The sequence below is a fragment of the Micropterus salmoides genome, unplaced genomic scaffold (genome assembly GCF_014851395.1).
Source record: "Micropterus salmoides isolate LMB-PRFRI ecotype aquatic unplaced genomic scaffold, ASM1485139v1 Ms_hic_scaffold_15, whole genome shotgun sequence".
NCBI classification, from domain to species: Eukaryota; Metazoa; Chordata; class Actinopteri; order Centrarchiformes; family Centrarchidae; genus Micropterus; species Micropterus salmoides.
This window is the reverse complement of record NW_024040596.1, coordinates 33,313,699-33,333,443: the sequence shown is the minus strand read 5'-3', so window position 1 is coordinate 33,333,443 and position 19,745 is coordinate 33,313,699. Positions and strand designations below refer to the sequence as shown.

The 19,745-nt window shown below is 41.0% G+C and overlaps 1 protein-coding gene and 1 long non-coding RNA gene across 2 annotated transcripts; both read left to right on the top strand.

The window, feature by feature from the left end:
• The first annotated feature begins 1,266 nt into the window (after positions 1-1,266).
• si:ch211-140m22.7 (uncharacterized protein LOC570370 homolog) lies at positions 1,267-19,278 on the top strand. Its single transcript, XM_038719735.1, has 7 exons — positions 1,267-1,677; positions 1,877-1,931; positions 4,553-4,649; positions 14,078-15,667; positions 16,731-16,794; positions 17,723-17,847; positions 18,972-19,278. The coding sequence occupies exons 2-7, from the start codon at positions 1,887-1,889 to the stop codon at positions 19,001-19,003; spliced, it is 1,953 nt and encodes a 650-aa protein (XP_038575663.1). The 5' UTR covers positions 1,267-1,677; positions 1,877-1,886; the 3' UTR covers positions 19,004-19,278.
• Positions 1,941-3,309, top strand: LOC119903505. Its single transcript, XR_005444524.1, has 2 exons — positions 1,941-3,062; positions 3,157-3,309. It is a non-coding gene; the product is annotated as an uncharacterized LOC119903505 (long non-coding RNA).
• Positions 19,279-19,745: the final 467 nt, after the last annotated feature.

The following is a 19,745-nucleotide window of genomic DNA, read 5'->3' as shown; positions in this document are numbered from 1 at the left end:
GTAACATGGCTATTTATGTCAGTTGTTAGCATTTAAAAGGCCATCCTTTTATTTAAAATTAACACCAATGGCACTGCTGAGGGTGCAACAGTGTTTACACTTTGTTATGGTCAGCCATGTTTTTCATTCACTTTCAGCAGCAACACCATGCACCTGGAACACTTTTAGGTTGGATTTACTATGTTTGGTGCCTTTACTTCTTAACTTTATGTTGGTTTGTAATTATGATCGACAAAGTACCTGTAAAGCTCTCTGCTTTTCACCGGTAGGCCTTCTTGTCATTGGCCCTAATTTATAAACATAATTTCTCTCGGCACAGATATTATATCTGGTATCATGGTGACTATCTAGTAGGTAAGGTCTGCTTCTACATGTAACAACAGAGCTATTCGTATAGTGAAGATATAGTGTCTATTCCATACGTCAGTTTTTACCGGTTTCAGCTCATTCATAGATTCTACCCCATTAAGTATTACATGAAGAGGTTTCAAAATGACATTGATCCTAACTGTACCTTCTGTGAGACTCATACAGAAACAATATTACATTTGTTTTGGCACTGTACTTTTGTAAAACAATTTTGGCAGGATGTATCTACATTTATTAATGATTATATATATCAAGGTTTCAGTTTATTCTGGCAGAATTTCCTTTTAGCAATGAAAAGCAATACGGCAACCTTTTATAATAAATTTTATATTGTTTATAGCAAAACTTTCATATACACAAATGCAAAAAAAAAATTATTTTTTGTCTTTGAGAAAGAAATTGAACTATTCGTTTCTCTTCTAACAAAAAGGCTCTGAAGATACTGATACATAATATCTGTAAGTCTTTCTGTGCTATTCTTTTTATGATATTATTTAATGTTTGTAGTTGTAGTCCCACTAACTATATGTACCTCTGTATATCTTATGTGTTGCATGTATCCTTTGCAATATTGCCTTTATATGTTGCCTTGTTAATACTTTTCTACTAAGAAAGTGGGAAAAAAGCTCGCAGAGGCATGGCGGAGAGCTGGAGATTTCGTCGCGCGCAAATTACGTCACTGACACGCCCCCTCGAGAAAGAACACAATGTACTGGATGCATAACAGACAACTAACGTTCCTCCTGATATACATACGTGTAGCTTTCTAAACATTAATGTAAAATGAATGTTTTCAAATCTACAGCCGCGTTCCTGACGCTTATTTCAGTTTAATTTCTAAAGCGCCGCCGCCAAAATAACAGCAGTTATCTCATTGCACTTTTCATACAGAGCAGGTCTAAGTTATACCCTAACGTTACTCTTTGTAATAATGTTTACAGAGATCCAACAATGCTCACCACGAGTAAGCACGTAAATCTATCAAATGTACAAACAGTTGGAAATATGAGTCAGTGAGCGCTGAGCAGACCTCCGCAGATATTTACTACAGTCTTAACACATTCATAGTAACCGCACATCTATGTTCAGCATCTAAAAGCAGAATGTTAACAAATATAAGCTCCACAGACTTTAACAAACACACAAATGCACAAAGGACAATACATGCAGGCTTTGGTCGAGAAGGGGCGGTGACTGTCGCGAGCAAGTGTTGTATAAAAGGTGTTGAAAGCAGAGTCAGTGTGAGTGTCCATGCTGCTGGGAGCCGCTTCACTGACCACCGAAACACAACAGGCTCATTTATTAAAGGTAACAGCCAGGATCCACGTTTATTTAACACATACCCTGCATGCTTCTTTTTGTCCGCTGGGACAATGTTAGAATAAACCAGCTGATATTTTATAGCGGTTCTGTTTTCTTGCACGAAAAAAAGTACAGGTTGGAGATATTTGGACGTTGTTGTTGTTATTGCATTGATTTATCGTGTATTTATTGATGCACACTACAGTTACCGAAATATGGCGGCTTCCCTGCTGAGGATAGGACGACTGGGCTGTGTCAAGGTAATGTATACTTTATTTTCGTGCTGTATTGGAAATGCCGTCAATAAATTGGTTTGGACTGTGCTGTCAGTTGTTTGTCCTTTTGAATTGACCCAGAAAAACGTTATTCAGTCTCTGAAGATAGCAATAAGCTCAGCTTCATGCTATTTAAATGAAAGCAAATGTAAACATGAATTAACTTTCTGAATTGCGACGCTTGAAACACAAACTTGAAGCTGTTCTTGCAGGATGTTGGTTAATGTTAGCAGAGTCCTGTCTCAGTAGAACAGGCTTAAACCAGACACAGGCCTGGCAGCTGAAGCTCCTACTGAACTGCTGAGGAATTTGACTTTCTGAGTACAGGTGGTGTTAACATGGAAGTTGTGGTTCATCGTGATATGAAGCATATATAACCATGGGCATGTTTGTGCAAGGCTACAGAGCCTCCACCAGTATCAGTCAGTAATTACACTGTACATGCACAACAATGTTACTGGACATGTTTACTTGGAAGAGTCTCTTTTGTGTTATGACTGAATTTAAACCATCAGTGTAAACCATAGGCCTACTGTGCAGTCAGACATTGTTCAGACCCACAGAACATTATTTTAAATTCTCCACAAGTTTCAAAATAATGATGCAGCCACAAAAACATAGTTCTGATTTTTTTTCACTCCGTATCAACATTTATACTGTAGTGCTGAAGATGATGTATACATTGATAACGTAAGATGGTGTAGAATAAATAAAATATTTTTTCAGTGGAAGAAAATAAAAAAGGATAAAATATATACAAGTTGGGCAATGTGTAAAGACTAAATATGAGAGCAGTATTGTTCCTGAATTGGTAGAGAATTCCATAATTTTTCCCCTTTTACTGAAAAAGAAGCCTGGGCAAATGATGTTTTTCGAAAAGGGATACTACAATTGCCTTTTGACGCTGATCGGGTGATGGATCTGGTACTTTGCTGTCTTGTTGTTTTGCAAAGTGGTGGTGGAGCAGTGTCATTTTAAACTGTATGAGAGAGTGTTAGAACCTGCTTTGATTAACCTCAGTGTTGACCCTGTAGGACTCCCACCCCACCTAAAGACACATCATCTTCAGAAATAAACGTAACAGTATGATGCTGATTATCGGAAAGCTTAAACAAGGTGTCCACGATTTCACTACTTCTGGTCCAAATTAAAAAGAATGCAAATTAGGTGATTTTTCTCAAAATCTCTTTCCTTTTTCAATATGTTGCAGGATAGATACTACTTTACAGCTCCTGAAGAAGTCCTGTTGAGCCTGCTATTGGTTAAGAAACAGCACTTTTGTTTCACCTAAAATATTACTTCAGTTTTTCCATTTGCTTATCATCCCATGGCTGAAAATTAAAATGAAATTAAGGAAGCCCAAGTCAGCAAAAATGTGTCACCAGTTAACTGGGGGTAGTTGTCAGCTGGGCCAGATGCCCGCAAGTCCTCTCGCATATTTGTACATTTCTTTCAATGCAACACAAGTACCGATAATCCTATCCTAGGCAACATAGGCGGTGGACATAGTTATTATGCTCTTGGCAGAAGTCTGCACTCTGATAACATACTGTCTGATGGCTGAATTGTATTCTCTCATTTATTAAGGACAACGATTTGTATTTCAATAATCAATAGAAAATATTTCTGTCATGATCGGGATGTCTTGGGAAAGTAAATTATGAAGAAGGCAAGAAGTTCATTTGTACCTGAAATTGCTTCAGATCACCAGACACCCCCATACTGAGCCACCAGTCTCTGGCATACTGAACTGCAACATAACCTTTAATTTCTTCAAAGGTCAGGACAGGTCTAGTGCACAGTCCACCTCGAACAGCAAAAAAGTGTTTATCATAAGCTCATTATTTTCAAGACAACTTCTGAGGAACTCTCATGAGGTTATTTACAGAGGGAGTATTATTGATAAAATACATGATGGAATTTGAACAGAGATCAAGCACTGGGGGGCTTCATTTGCTTAGCAGCAGTTTAAGATAGCTTTGTGTCGTCTTGAACAAAATCAGAAAAGTCAGTGGGGCTGGCCCCAATACATTTTTCATTTATTTTTATTTTTTGTGAAGCTGCGCTAGTAACAACAGTGAATATTCAAAGCTATGGGGGTGGGGCTTAACATTCACACCACACCTATGATTGATAGATGGATCAGAGCAGTTAGATCAAAAATGAATATTTGTTGAAAGGATTTGATAATGAGCCGGGGAAGAGCGAGGTAGAGTGGAAGACTAGATGCTGCAGATTCGGTTTGGTGGCTGGTGTGCAGAGCAGGGGCAACTATAGCTGAGAGACCAGAGTGCGGGAGGCAGAGTAGGTCCGGAGCAGAATACAGGATTAGTTTAGCAGAGCGGGGTCCAGGTAGAGCTGACGGGATGAGTGCTATTTTTAGTAGTGGGACTACTACTAATAATAATAATGAGATAGCGGCAACGATTTCATTCATTCACTGTTGCGTCTCGATGGGAAAAACTTTCCAGTTCTGCAGGTCAGTGATATTGAGCAAGCTGCATAAAGGACAAGCAACTGGCCCGTTATGAACATGCCCATTTTGAACGGGCTTAAGTTACTGCTCTTTAAGTGTGTGTGTGTGTGTGTGTGTGTGTGCGTTACAGGCTGACAGCTGGAGGACTTTCAGTAAAGCACCTGCAGCTGTATCCCTTAGCACAAAATCTGGGGGTTCCAAGAAGTCGTCAAAAAAGAACAACTCAGGTAGGTTTCAGAGTGCTACTGTCACAACATGTGGCTGAGCCTGTGTCAGCTCTTGAAGCTTGCGCTGATCCAACTATAAAACTGTACAAATGCCATTGATCTGGTCGGGGAAGAAATCTGTCAGGCTTTAATGTAGTTGAAAATTGTAGTTGGAAGTTATTTAACACAACAGTACTCTTTAACATCACTGTTAATTGCTAATGTAACATTACTGTAAGTTTTTGCCCGATTTTGTGTTTGTTTTGGAAGAATTGACTTAACTTTGTAATGGCCAACGGTATAAATATAAAAGTAGTGCTCTAGTGCAACAATTTAGCGGGTACTTATCTGCTCCCTACGGGCAATTAAGACATGATGTTGTCTACAGAAGACACTGTAATGAGATCAGTCGTTTGTCTCCTGTCTACAGCACTGCTCCATTGTGGACTGTGTCCCTGAGCAAGACACTTAACCCCTAGTTGCTCCAGAGGTGTGCAACTAGGGGTAACGTCTGGAGCAACTAGGGGTTAAGTGTCTCTGGACATATATAGCAATTGTAAGTCGCTTTGGATAAAAGCGTCAGCTAAGTGATTAAATGTAATGTTGCAATGTGGCTACATTTAGCAGCAGCTGGCATCTAAAGTAACTGCTAATAACATGTAAAGTTATCTGTCCATCAGGAAATAGTGTAAATCAAAGAGTTGAAAACATTTCCCTTTCCTTCATAAGTGTAAAATCACTTTCTACAAGACAGAATAAACAACATCCACCTCTAGCTTGAAGGAAGGACTACTGTGGAAGGACTACTGTGTTGTGTTGGATGGTGGGGCTGAGAGCGGTTTATTCAGTATGTGTTCAGTGGGCGGGGCTGTCTATAGCATCATGACGGGAGACAAATTTAAACAGTGTGTTTGTACACACATTTACTGAAAGACTGAGCAGGAGGAACAGAGAGCATGGTTTTTGTCATAGTTTGAGGGGTCGACACACCGGGGATAAAAATTTCTGTTAAAGACATGAAAAATACTCATTTCCATTCAGTCACATGAGGCTGATAATTACTTAGTGTGGCCTTGATGCGTTACATCATTTTTGTTTCCCCTGAAACATTTGTTTAATAAATCATTTCCAGTGTTCAAAAGACACCATGATTGTATTATGGGTTATTCAAAATATCAATAAAGAAAACATGCCGCTCTGCAGCGATATCTGTGAGCCTTTATTAGTATCAACACAGTGCACAAACATACACAAAACTCAATCGGAGTAAAGGACCCATTTCTCTCCTTGTTTCTTCTCTCCTTGCATGTTTCTTTGCCCCTCGATCCTCAGTGGGAGGGACTAAAGCTGCATTTTCACCAAAAGTACTTTTAGTCCCAGGATCTACCTTTCAAGGAACTAAAAGGTTCCTTCAGCCCATTGTTGTGCATTTTCTGACCTTCGAAGATTAGACAATTTAACTAGCTGACGTATGTTATTACTCTGATGTACACCATACAAAGCGAAGGACATGGATCATTGTTTAGTAATCCCTATCGGTGAGCAAAATGTGTGTGTATATATGAACATAAGATCTGTTTGGAATATAATGGAAAAACAAAATGCTTGACCACTAAAAATAGCTTATTTGGTGTGTGGGGAGACGCACGATTAAAGTTAGTCATAAATTTAACTAGAACTGCAAGCAGTTGTAAGCGGGGTCCAAGCCCCCCTGGCCCCACGGAGGGCGCACGAGTCGACACGGCGCTCCTCCACGGCTTGGGGGCCCGTGGACAATAAACGGCCAGACTTTGAAATGAAAGGGACTTGCGGTTATGGAGATGTAAAATGAATGGATGTCTATGGGAGCGTTATTTGATATGCAGATAATCACGCCATCTAGAGGCCGACTGACACCAAATTTTGCACAGCTTCTCAGGGGTATACCACATAAGGTCGTCAAGTTTGGTGTTGATCGGCCATTCCAAACCAAAGATATGACATCACTTCCTTTTTTTTTTTTTTAGCTATTTGCGCTAATGTTTGTTAGCTTATAATTGGAACAGTTTTTCACATATCGATCTGGGGAGCCTGTATCACCAGAGATCCAGAGATGGTCCGTGCCAAGTTTGGTGTCGATCGGACTGGCAGCTTCGGAGAAGTTAATAAAAATAGGTTTTCACGATTTTGCAGGGAAAAAAATTATAGGTGGAAATGGGCGTGGCCTATACAACGAGATTCAGCAGGATCTCCCGAACGCATGGATATCAGATTTTGATATCCGCCTTCGTGAGCGGGAGTTTCAAGACCAAACGCATTGACCTTGCTTATAGCGCCCCCTAGTGGTAGAAGTGTGCAAATTTTATTTGAGTTACGTGTAGTGAACTGGACCTACCCTATGAGTTTTGCATCCCTAGCAGTTACCGTCTAGGCCGCAGTATCAGTTTTATGCACAGAAGAAAAAATAGTATATTAAAAAAATTAATATAAATCTGAGCGAAAACAATAGGGTTCCCAGCTCCACTGGTACTGGGAACCGCGATGCCTTGCATTCGCATAATAACAAACTGGATAAAGCCAACAAGTTCATTAAAGAACTCCTTTACAGAGAAAGAAACATCATTTTCTGTCATTAAAACATTATTAACTAAAAGCTGAACTCCATCAGCTGTTATCTGTAAACACACAGCAGGACTATCTGCACACTGGCTGCTGTTTCCTAGCTGTAAATATAATGTACAATCTCAATCAGACATCAGCGAGAATTGTGTGCTATATTCAATTAAATTTTATTTATATAGCGCCAAATCACAACAACAGTTATCTCACAGCGCTTTTCATAAAAGAGCAGGTCTAGGGAGAGGGAGGGGGAGAGAGAGCAAGAGCGAAAATTTGGTGCCACTTGTGCTTCTGGTCTGCTCTGGCTATTTTACAATCAAATATTCCTTCAAACAGCAAAAACAGCTAAAGGATAAATTTACCCCAACAGTCACCCTGCTTTGTTTATTCACCTTAAATTGTAAATGTTTACACACATAAATCTGATGCTCATGTAAATAACTGCCATGTAAACATAGTCTATTATTTATTTATATCTTAATTAGGTTTATGTTTGTTATGCACCACCAGAGCAAATTCCTTGTGTAAGCTTTACTTACATATACAGCTCTACTTGGCAGTAAAGCTGATTCTGATTAAAACACAAACATGTCAGTATTTTAGAGGTAGTCTTCTACCTCTTTTTTTTTGTTTTTTTTTTAATGAGAAATTACACTTTCTGTCATAACATTGTCCCTTAAAAGATTTTTTATCACATTTCCGTTCCATTGTATTGTTAGGAAACTTCACCTGTCAGTCTTAATATGATGAGCAAAATCCAAAATCATGCCAACCACTAGATTGCTCCTGTTTGCTAGCGTCACATCTATAAAAGAAATAGGGTGCTGAAAGCATGTAGAGAAAACTGGACCCATCATTCCTTTTACAGACACAGGATGGGAAAGTGTATTCATTCAGTGTTTTTTCGGAAAGGGCCATCGATGGCATTGTCTTTCGATGTTGTTGTCTCTGAAATGTTGGACTTGTTTTGGGTAAACTAGGCTACTGACTTTGATCCGTTAAACCAATAGTATTTAATCTGGCAGGCCAACGTTGCAGGTGGTTTGCAGGCAACAAACTGGGACTAACCGTGCAGGTAGATGGTCTCACTTCTAGCCTTCTTAATGTATCCAAGCGTGTGCCCCAGGGGTCAGTGCTGGGACCACGCCTATTTATATTATATATCAACATTCTTGATCAAAATGTCAAAAGGTCTTGCAGCTGAAGAGGCAGTGTGAAGATATAACTTGAAAACCTAAAAGCCTCCTGCTATATCAGCTCACAGTGGCTATCCCAGGGAGTATGAAGGTGGATCTTGAACTTTGAATCTGTTGAGGAAACAAAGAATGGAAATTAGGAGTAGGTCCCAATATTTCATACATTACATTGAAAGAACCAATGTTTATTGTGTGTAAACAAACTATTACGGCACAAGAGTTCTATTTCATTCTCAGATTAGCAATATAAAACCCCAGCTGTACTCTTGCACCATTGTCCATTGAAAGAGAATTTAAAGCATTGAATGGTAGAGTTGGATATCATTAAAAATTTTACGATACCAGTACCCTAATGTGATACCGATACCAATAGACATTCGATACCTTGCATAAATGACAACTGTTGAAGCCATAGTAGTTTATTTGGTAGCCTAAAATTATTTTATTGTTGTTATGGACAAGCAAGGAGGTCTATTTCTTTTTTTTTCAAATAACTGATTTATAACATATTGGGAAATTGTATCGGATCGCTTCTCATCCTACTTGGGTCATGCTCAGACAGAACCACCTGAAGGGGGCACTTACAGCCTGTGGAAACCCTAAATGGACCTTTATGAAAACAGCCAAAAAATCCAGGAAGAAGAGCAAAACTACAGGGGATGAAGAAAAGAAGGTCAAATGCAACAACATTGTGATTCCATACGTGTCTGGAGTATCAGAGAAACTCAGGGATGTTGTGTTTGTTGAAAATCCTCCTGTGTTTTTTAAACCCAAGAACACACTAAGACAGATGCTGGTCCACCCCAAAGACCGCACACCCAAACACAAGAAAAGCAATCTGGTGTATGCGGTCCAATGCAGTGAGGAATGCACAGACCTGTATATTGGGGAGACTAAACAACCAAGTCCAGTTGGCTTGACTTTAACCTTCTTTGGATAACTATGACCTGGATGACTGAGAACCTTCACAGACGTTTAATAGATATGATGGAATAAAGTGATAGGTGACAAGTGATGAAACCAACAGAAAGCCAGGCTTGTGGTGATAAAATTGCATCAGTGACAAACATGCCTGAAACTGCAGCTGAATGTGAGCTGTTAAAATTATGCATGTACTTACAAGCAGGTGCAGTCACATAAAGGGGGGAAGGGAAAAAAAAGAGCCGTGCCCTTCTTTCTGAGTGTTACTTGCGTGTTTGGCTGCAAGCAAAACTTTACAAACAGTAATTTTTTGCTGCGATCTATTTATCAAATAGATGAAATGAAGTACTGGTTTGACTGGAGATGATACTGCTTGATACTGGACTGTTTCGGTCGATACCATAAAGTTATCGAGTAGCGATACCCATCCCTATTGACTATCTATTTGATAAATCACATCACTGTGATCCGACCCACCTGTTCCTGGAATTCACAATCATGGGGAAGACTGCTGAGCTGACAGTTGTGCAGAAAACCATCATTGACACCCTCCACAAGGAGGGAAAGCCTCAAAAGGTAACTGCAAAAGAAGTTGGATGTTCTCAAAGTGCTGTATCAAGGCACATTAATAGAAAGTTAAGTGGAAGGGAAAGGTGTGGAAGAAAAAGGTGCACAAGCAGCAGGGATGACCGTAGCCTGGAGAGGATTGTCAGGAAAAGGCCGTTCAAATGTGTGGGGGAGCTTCACAAGGAGGGACTGAGGCTGGAGTTACTGCATCAAGAGCCACCACACGCAGACGGGTCCTGGACATGGGCTTCAAATGTCGTATTCCTCTTGTCAAGCCGCTCCTGAACAACAAACAGTGTCAGAAGAAAAAAGAACTGGTCTGTTTCTCAGTGGTCCAAAGTCCTCTTTTCTGATGAGAGCTAATTTTGCATCTCATTTGGAAACCAAGGTCCCAGAGTCTGGAGGAAGAACAGAGAGGCACACACTCCAAGATGCTTGAAGTCCAGTGTGAAGTTTCCACAGTCTGTGTTGGTTTGGGGAGCCATGTCATCTGCTGGTGTTGGTCCACTGTGCTCTATTAAGTCCAGAGTCAGCGCGGCCGTCTACCAGGATATTTTAGAGCACTTTATGCTTCCTTCAGCAGATGAGCTTTATGGAGATGCTGGCTTCATTTTCCAGCAGGACTTGGCACCTGCCCACACTGCCAGAAGTACCAAAACCTGATTCAATGACCATGGGATTACTGTGCTATTTAATATCCTTAGATTTTGAATTTGGGGTTTTCATAAGCTGTATGCAATAATCATCAAAATTATATCAAATAAAGGCTTGAAATATCTCACTTTGCATGTAATGAGTCTATATAATATATTAGTTTCACATTTTAAGTTGAATTACTGAAATAAATGAACTTTAGCACGATATGCTAATTTTTCGAGTTTCACCTGTACGTCACACATCACTGACTTCTACACATTGAAACGAGCATCACTTGCAAACAAATAAAAATACAAATGAGCATGCAGCCAAAATAATAAAAGGAAAAACTACCCAATGAAAAGCGATTGTTATATTCATTAGACAAAACTAGCTAATGAGAAATGGATGCAGGCCATATTCAACCAATGCGTGCATGATGCTACCTAGCTAACGCAGTGCTAGCTAACGCTACCTTTAACGTTACACTGGTAAGGTTGCCGCAAGTTTGAACAACACATAGCTATATATTAAAACAAGTTGCTTTACAAGCATTTTCCAACAACATTAATACTTACCCTCACGCCGTTCATTACATACAGTCCACAGCCGAGCGGCACTGCTTCCATGCCGTTTTTTGTTGTGTGAACAGCGGTGCTCAATGCAGCCAAACCTGATTGGTTAATGACATCGCTCTGTCAGCATCTTAGCGTACTATTTGTTCGTCTGCTATAGTAGGCTGCTGTGTTTTCCGGTAAATTTAACAAACATTAAAGTATGATTTGGGGAATTGTGCGAGAATTTTGAGTGGCAACAAACTGAATTGGATTAAGAATAAAACAATCTTCACCACTTTAAAAATTTGGGTCCTCCCTTGATTGGGATCATTATTTTCTAAAACCAAAGCAGCTAACCCGGCCTCGGCCCACCGCCTATGTACACGCACAGGTTGTTCAAGGCACTACTCTTTGAGTTTCTAAAAAACACAAAAACCCTGTTTTTCTACATTTGTTTGGGGCTGAACCAGATACAGTGTCGAAGGCAGGATTCCGTTCATTCCTATGAAACCTGTTTATAAAGCTAAAAAAGTTCAACTTCGAGTGACCCAGGTATATAGCCCCTTCTTTCACAATAGCTGCATTTCCACCAAGTACCCAGGAATTTTGTTCCAGGATCTACTTTTCAAAGAACTAAAAGGTTCATTGTTGTGTTTTTCTGCCGCTCTAAAGACCTGCGAAGATTTGGCAAATTGACCAGCTGACGTATACGCCATACAAAGCGATGGACAGGCATCATTATTTAGCAACCACAATCGATGAGCAAATGTGTATATATGAACATTTTATTGGAATATAATGAAAAATTATAGGCTAGGCTTGACCATTAAAAGCAGCTTTTTTTGTGTATGGGTATAATGAAGAGACTAGAGCTGACCCCAAATAGTTGAAGATTCGGTACTTTGATGGGCGGAGCCTGAATCGACTGTAAGTCTCATAGTCGAAGCTTCACAGCAAAACGCGGATCATGCCATTTAGGCAATAAAGGGGTGCTCTACGTCTGATTTTACCAGGAACTACCAGTTTTCCCCCAATAACTTAATATACAGCCTATTACAATATACATTTCCACATATAATGCTGTAAATAAGAGTGTGAAATCAAAGAAGCTTTTAATAATAAGTGTGTGAATAAATCCATAATTGTAACCCTTAAGGAGGAGGGGTCAGTGCGCATGTGTGAGCGTAGCATGTATGTGTGTAGTGGCAGAAGAGGAACACTTGATGAAGAGACGGAGCCTCAGCTTCGCCAGTGTTGCGCCGAGTTGTCCGCACCTTGCGGGATGTTTGGATCATTTATCACCATTGATGAACCACACAAAGAATATTATATTGTTATTAAACAGTAGCCTACTTGAAATAGACCCGCGAGGAAACACGATGTGCACGTGGCGGTCGGCCGCACAGCACGCACGCACGCAAAACTCACTGCACAAGACTGGTGAATGGCAGGCGAGCAGAGAGAAAAGGTTCAACAATAATGGGCCTTTCAGACAGACTGCAATGACCGCACTGCTGCGAAACCCATTATTTTCAATGGCTTGCGCCGCGCCATGGCAGTTTGTTGCTGCGTCAAGCAAAGCGCAAGCGCAGCACAGTGCACTGCTTGGCGACCTCGCACCCTGCAGTCAAAGTTCAAAATAGTTGAACAAACTGGATAAAGCCATCACGTTCTTAAAAGAACTCCAGTACAGAAAAAGAAAGAAACAAAATCGCAGCAGTTTGGAAAGTCATTAAACATTTCCAGCTGACGAGCTGCAGATCAGCTGGTAGCACTCACGTCTCAGGCTGACATCGGCGAGACTTGTTTGCTATCTGACTATTGATTTTGATTTATTGGTTTGCAAACAATGATGAAAAAGAGAGGAGCAACCAGTAGCCTCTACTCCCCCATTCAGAAATTCACTGCAAGGCAAGCACCCCTCCCCCAAAGTACTGGTACTTTCGTAAAGTACTAGCCCCTCAAGCAGGGTCAATTTTGGGGTAAAATAAAGACCCTGGAACTAAATTTAGACCCTGGTCCCTGCGGTGGAAACGCAGTTCGTTCCTCCAAAGGTTCCTAGTTGTGGGGTATAGTTCCCATGGTGGAAATGCAGTTTATGTAAGTCTATGGGGGAAAGTATTTTGGGGCCAGCCTGCATCATATGACAGCCCCGGAAGTTGTAATTCCATGGAAGGGCCACTATGTCAAACTGGCTTACAGATACTTCCTAAGGGCTTGTTAACGGCGTCTCACAAGCCCCTCAACAGGCATCGGGGACAGTTTTAGAAAAAGAGACAGGAGCCTAAAACCAGACATAGGATGAGCTTAGGGGCTGTATAAAGGGCTAGTGTAAGTTAAATAAGGATTATAATAATTTTTAAAACTTTGAATTCTGCAAAGCTACATTAGAGGTATCACTAGTGTATATAGAGCTAAAAATAATGGGTCCCCTTTAAGCATTTGCAGGATTTGGCATATATGGAATATTTGTGTGAATGTGTTTTGCTTGGTGTACAGTATGCTTAGGTTTTTGAAGTGGATGACCTTGGTTAGACAGACGTTAGCAAAGGTTCACTGCACACAGGTGATTCAGAGGAAAGTCCTTAATGCTGTACATAGGTAGATCCATGTTTTATAAAGTAATGATTGCACCACATTAATCGTTCCTTTCACAGGATTTTAAAGACTATTTCACTGACTTACTGCTGACAGCTGACCAGTGTTACTGTGTTTTAGGTCTTTTTGATTATATTAGATTCCATTTATCTCAGTATAAAACTGTTATGGTCAAGGTTACTGTTGTTCTTTTCTCTTTGTTTTCTTGAAGCTTTTCTATAATACATTTGCTTGTTTTCCTAACTCATAGGCTTGTAATGTTTTTCAGAATTTTCAGATACCTTTTGGATTTCATATTTGACATTTTGTTATTCAATCATACACAAATGTTTTAAAATAATGTATTTTGTCTGCTTGCCTTCCTCCTTCATCCTAGACAAAGGCAAGGCTAAAACATACTTCGATATAGAGAAACTTGTCCAGCACAAGTCATATGAGTTTCCCAAGAATGAAGTTTCTCCAGCGGCAGCAACCGCTGCAGCCGCAGAAGCTACAGCAGCTGCAGAGCTCAGACCCTCTGCTGCTGCACCTGAGGCAGTGGCAACCACCCCTGTGGTAGACACCACTCCCATTACTGAAGTTATCCCCAAACCTGTCTCAGCAGCTGAAGCTACACCCATTTTTGAAGCACCTCCCGCTGTCGAAGGAGTCTCTGAATCTGCCCCTGCATCTGTAGTTGAAGCTGGCGCTGAAGCAATACCAATGGTTGAGCTTGTTGCAGAAGGGGTTGCTGAAGTTGTACCAGTGGTTGATGCCAATGCTGAAACTTCAGCATGTATAGCTGAAGCCGCTGTCTCTGCAGCTGAAACGGCAGCCCCAGTTATTAAAGCTCCTGCAGCTGCAGCTCCTGCTTTTGAAACTGCTCCAACTCCTAATGCTGCTCCAGCAAAACCTCCTGTTGAAGCAGCCCCTGAAGCAACAGGTGCTGAAGTTCCTGTAGAAGCTGCACCTGAAGCCCCTGCTACAGAAGCTGCACCACTTGTAGAAGCTGCCCCTGAAGCCCCTGCTGCAGAAGCTGCACCACTTGTAGAAGCTGCCCCTGAAGCCCCTGCTGCAGAAGCTGCACCACTTGTAGAAGCTGCCCCTGAAGCCCCTGCTGCAGAAGCTGCACCGCTTGTAGAAGCTGCCCCTGAAGCCCCTGCTGCAGAAGCTGCACCACTTGTAGAAGCTGCACCTGAAGCCCCTGCTGCAGAAGCTGCACCGCTTGTAGAAGCTGCCCCTGAAGCCCCTGCTGCAGAAGCTGCACCGCTTGTAGAAGCTGCCCCTGAAGCCCCTGCTGCAGAAGCTGCACCGCTTGTAGAAGCTGCCCCTGAAGCCCCTGCTGCAGAAGCTGCACCGCTTGTAGAAGCTGCCCCTGAAGCCCCTGCTGCAGAAGCTGCACCGCTTGTAGAAGCTGCCCCTGAAGCCCCTGCTGCAGAAGCTGCACCGCTTGTAGAAGCTGCCCCTGAAGCCCCTGCTGCAGAAGCTGCACCACTTGTAGAAGCTGCCCCTGAAGCCCCTGCTGCAGAAGCTGCACCACTTGTAGAAGCTGCCCCTGAAGCCCCTGCTGCAGAAGCTGCACCACTTGTAGAAGCTGCCCCTGCAGAAGCTGCACCACTTGTAGAAGCTGCCCCTGAAGCCCCTGCTGCAGAAGCTGCACCGCTTGTAGAAGCTGCACCTGAAGCCCCTGCTGCAGAAGCTGCACCACTTGTAGAAGCTGCCCCTGAAGCCCCTGCTGCAGAAGCTGCACCACTTGTAGAAGCTGCCCCTGAAGCCCCTGCTGCTGAAGCTGCACCACTTGTAGAAGCTGCCCCTGAAGTTGTCCCTGCTGGAGTCCCTGTAGATGCAGCCCCAGAGCCTGTGGCTGAAGTTTCTGCCCCTGTGGAGAGTGCAGAGGAGCTGGTGGACCCTGCTCCAGTCATAGCTGAAGCTGCAGGAGAGGAACTGCAGATGGAGGCCCCATCTGAACCAGTTGAACTATCTGAGGGTATACACTACAACCTCCCATTCCCCCACAATCCTTCTCTTTTTCTCTGTGGACCCTGCAGTCTACCAGCAATCATTTTAATCTCTATTTATATGAATATACAGTAGTCATTTGTGATGAGTGTAAGGATAAACTGTAAAAAATACCTGACATCACAAACACACTTTTTGTACTAACCCTCAACACGCCTTGTTCACAGTAGTCCCTTATGCATTTAAGCCCATAACCCTCAATCTTTCCTTCTCCATATCACCACCCCCCTTCCCATGGCTGGGTCATCTTTCATATGGCTATAGACAGTGATTAGTTCTTCTTTAACAGGGGGGATGGATTTTGGTTATTTTGTCCCCACCCCCCAAAACATCTACTGGCTATACATCAACTCCTTGTTTGATGTGTTTGTGCTGCTTCAGCCATCTTGTATGATGCTTATTTTAACTGCACAGCATTTTGCCTTGAGATTTTTGCCATGTGTTTTTTGACACTTTTTAAAATGTTTATTTTTTCCACATCCTACTAATGCCTGCCTGCTAACTGCACTTATGTCTTTGTTTTCTAGAATTTCTTTCCACCTTCATACCTTTAACCTCCCTCCCTTACACTTCTCACTCTTATTTGGGAGTTGCATGGAAAAGTAATATGTAATCAGTCCATCATGTTTGATACAGTTGTTGGGTGTATTTTGTTAATGGATACTGTGTGAATGTAAACTTTCCTTTTCCTTTCTTTCATTTTAAGCACATGGGGAGATTACACCCTGGTTGCTGTGCGTGGAGTCAAAGTTGAACATTATAAATTGTTTTTTTGGACTTCACTGTTAAATGTTTTGTTTGACTATGTTGTTGGCCTTGCAGCAGTTCTGTAAATGTATAGCCTAGTATGACCTATCACAGCAACTTTTTAACCTATCAACTGACCTGACCTTTCATATGTTCTTTCCTATCTTACCCCTGTAGCTGACTATTGTCTACCACTCCCAGGTCCAAACGCATGATACTGGTTAATGAATTAATAATTTTTACTTTGAAGAGAAATAATTGTTTTTTTTCCCTGTAACTCGCAGCTCAAATGGACCCCATTCAGAAGCTCTTCTTAGACTCCATACGCGAGTACTCCACAAAAAGCCAGTAAGTCTCATTGCTTCCACCCAGCGTGTTATTTCATCCCTGTTTTTTTGTTTGTTTGTTTAAAAGGGTATCTCTAAAACTCACTAGCTTAGCTGGGTTTAGGACAGATTTAGCCAATTTGGAAGTAAGAGAGGTTTAAACTGTAGCTGCGTGCTCAAATACAAGCACAGCTTCAGCTGGACAGCAGCTGAAATGTGTGATGGAAGTTACATAAGGTTCACCGTACACAGGTGATTCTGAGGAAGGTTCTTAATGCTGCACGTTAAGTATTTGGAAAACTGAAATGGAGGAAATTGTCTCACCTTCCAATTACCAGTTCTGCTGACCATAATATCACAGCTGTTGAACCTTCTGTGGAAAGAACTTACAAATATTGTGTGTTTCAGTGTTGAACTTTTGATATATAACAAAGTAAATGTTATGAGTCTCTACTTTTATGACTTTACATTAAATTGCAGTGGGAATTGGCCTGACAATACGGGTCATTAATGTAATTTATTTTTAATAAAGGCTCAGTAATTTTCCACTGTAGTTTTAAAAAAACATTCAAACAGGAAGAAGTAGTGCATTTGTTGGGACTGTTAGCAGGAGATTTATACATGTAATGTTCTCTAGTGAGTCTTTGGGGCAACAGGACAGTGTATGTGGGACTGAGCTTCTCAGCCCAGGTTATGCTTCAGGATTTTATTCTGGAAAACATGCAAAAGATGGATGGTGATGAAGTTGCCCACTCTCAAAACACCTGAAACTTGTAAACAACTCTTCCAACAACTGCACTAAAATAAATAAAGCATGATTCATGAGAATTACTAAATAAATATGACATTTGATGATTCAACAGAGAATCCCATGGCGATAAAATGCACTGAACCTGAGAGAAAATTAAATGGTACTTTACTGATAACTGATCTTTGTCCTCCTCCTCTAGGGGTACTGGGGGGCTAGTCGATGCAGGTTCAGAGTACGAAAAGGCCTTGGCAGATGAAATAGCAAAGCTTCAGAGACTATATGGTGGTGGAGACCTCACATCTTTCCCAGAGTTCAAATTCACAGGTTAGTCAACACCTGACCTACATTTTTATTTAATTTTTTCATACACAAGAGTTGTGAATGCAATTCCATTTTCGTAAACTAGATGACAACAACAACAAAATGTATTTTATTGATCAATGTTTACTTTCAGTAACCTTTCAAGATCCTTGTTTTAAATTATTGTTTGCCATGCAGCATGGCCTAAAGGCCCCTTTACAGTATGCACATTTTGGGCTGTCTGAAGCTAGAAAAACATAGTGAAACCTGGTCATCAAATTAAAACAGTCCTCGATTACACTATGAGAAACCTCCATCAACGGACAATTTGAAGATCTGGAGACCAAAGACTGCCTGAAATTTAGGAGCAAATTCTCACAATGACTGTTGCTATGACCCATGTCTAAAACCAGCCATTCAGAATATGACTTGAAATCACTCAGAACACACTGGCCAATGCCACCCAAGGTGTGACTGTGCCACAGCTTGTTTGTTTTCTTACTGCATTTTCAAAACTTGGAGCAGCGCAGATGGATAACGTGAACTGACAATGTATCTCTGCTCTCATATCTTTTTTTAAATTTACATTGTAGTGCTAAGATTCACCGTGCATTTGTCGCCCAATCTGTCATGCCTTAAATCATAGCCAATCATTGATTAATCATGACAGATTACCACCATTCTCGAACAGTATGACATGCAATCAACTTACAGAATCGTTGGTGCACAGTATAAAGGTCCCTTCAGGATAGCTATCTTGGTCTGTGTTTTAATTTTGAACAGCTCACAGCTACTGCAATTTACTACAGATAATAATTCTGGTCAGTTCTTCTTTTAAGTAATAGTCTGCCTTGTAACATCACCATCAGGCCAAAATTCCTTTGGAAACCCAGGAAATATTAGAATCTAATGGATACAGTGCCATGAAATTTACTTCATCCTCCCTGGGGGAAAATCCATTTGATTTGAATCTTGTGGTGTTATTCTAATAAGTGTGTCATTGACACTGTGAGGTCTTGTTGCCGGTTAGCTTTATCATAAATCTGAATATTCTGTGACCACAAAAAGTAGCAATAAGGACTTGAAAATGTAAAATACTAAATAATCAAACATGCACTGAGTTAATAGCTCTGCTTTGTGTTTTTTAGAGCCCAAGCTGGATGAAGTCTCCCAGAAGTGAACATCAGCACTTCGCAATTGAACTTTTCTATTGTCACCCTTTTCCTTTAGATGTGTGCGGTGTAGTGGAACATTAACAGTCTGTTTGATGTCAAAGTTGCAACAAACCCTTGCCTCTAGCTTTATATCTGAGAATAGAGCTGTTTCAGTAGCTAGATATTTTATGGGAACATAAGCTTAAGCACTTTAGATGTACATTTTTGGCAGACAAGGTGAACATTGATCCATGGCTGAGCTGTAGAGGAAATAATAAATTCCAGTCCAGATTTGTTCCTATGTGCGCCTCTTTCTGCTGCGGTCAGTGAAAGTATGACATCAACATCACAAATGACTATCATTTTATGCTGACTATCACTCTGTCTTGGCAGTCAGCATTTTATTTTCACAAACACCCATATCACATCTGAAATGTGTAATATAAAATGCTAAAAAGTATTTAGACCAGTTCTCTTTTTTCACAGTTGGTAAATTGTGTCCTTATGCTGAAATTGTTTAAATTATTTCCCCCCCTAATAACAATTACAGAATTTCCCCTTGGGGATCAATAAAGTATTTCTGATTTCTGAAATCTACACTCAGAACCCCCTAATGAAGTGAAAATCTTAAAACCTTTGTTAATGAAAACCCATATCTACAGTATCTCACAAAAGTAAGCACACCCCTCACATTTTTTCATGTAACAACACTGAAGAAATGACACAATAAATAACAGAACAGAAATAACACATCACACAGCCATTAAT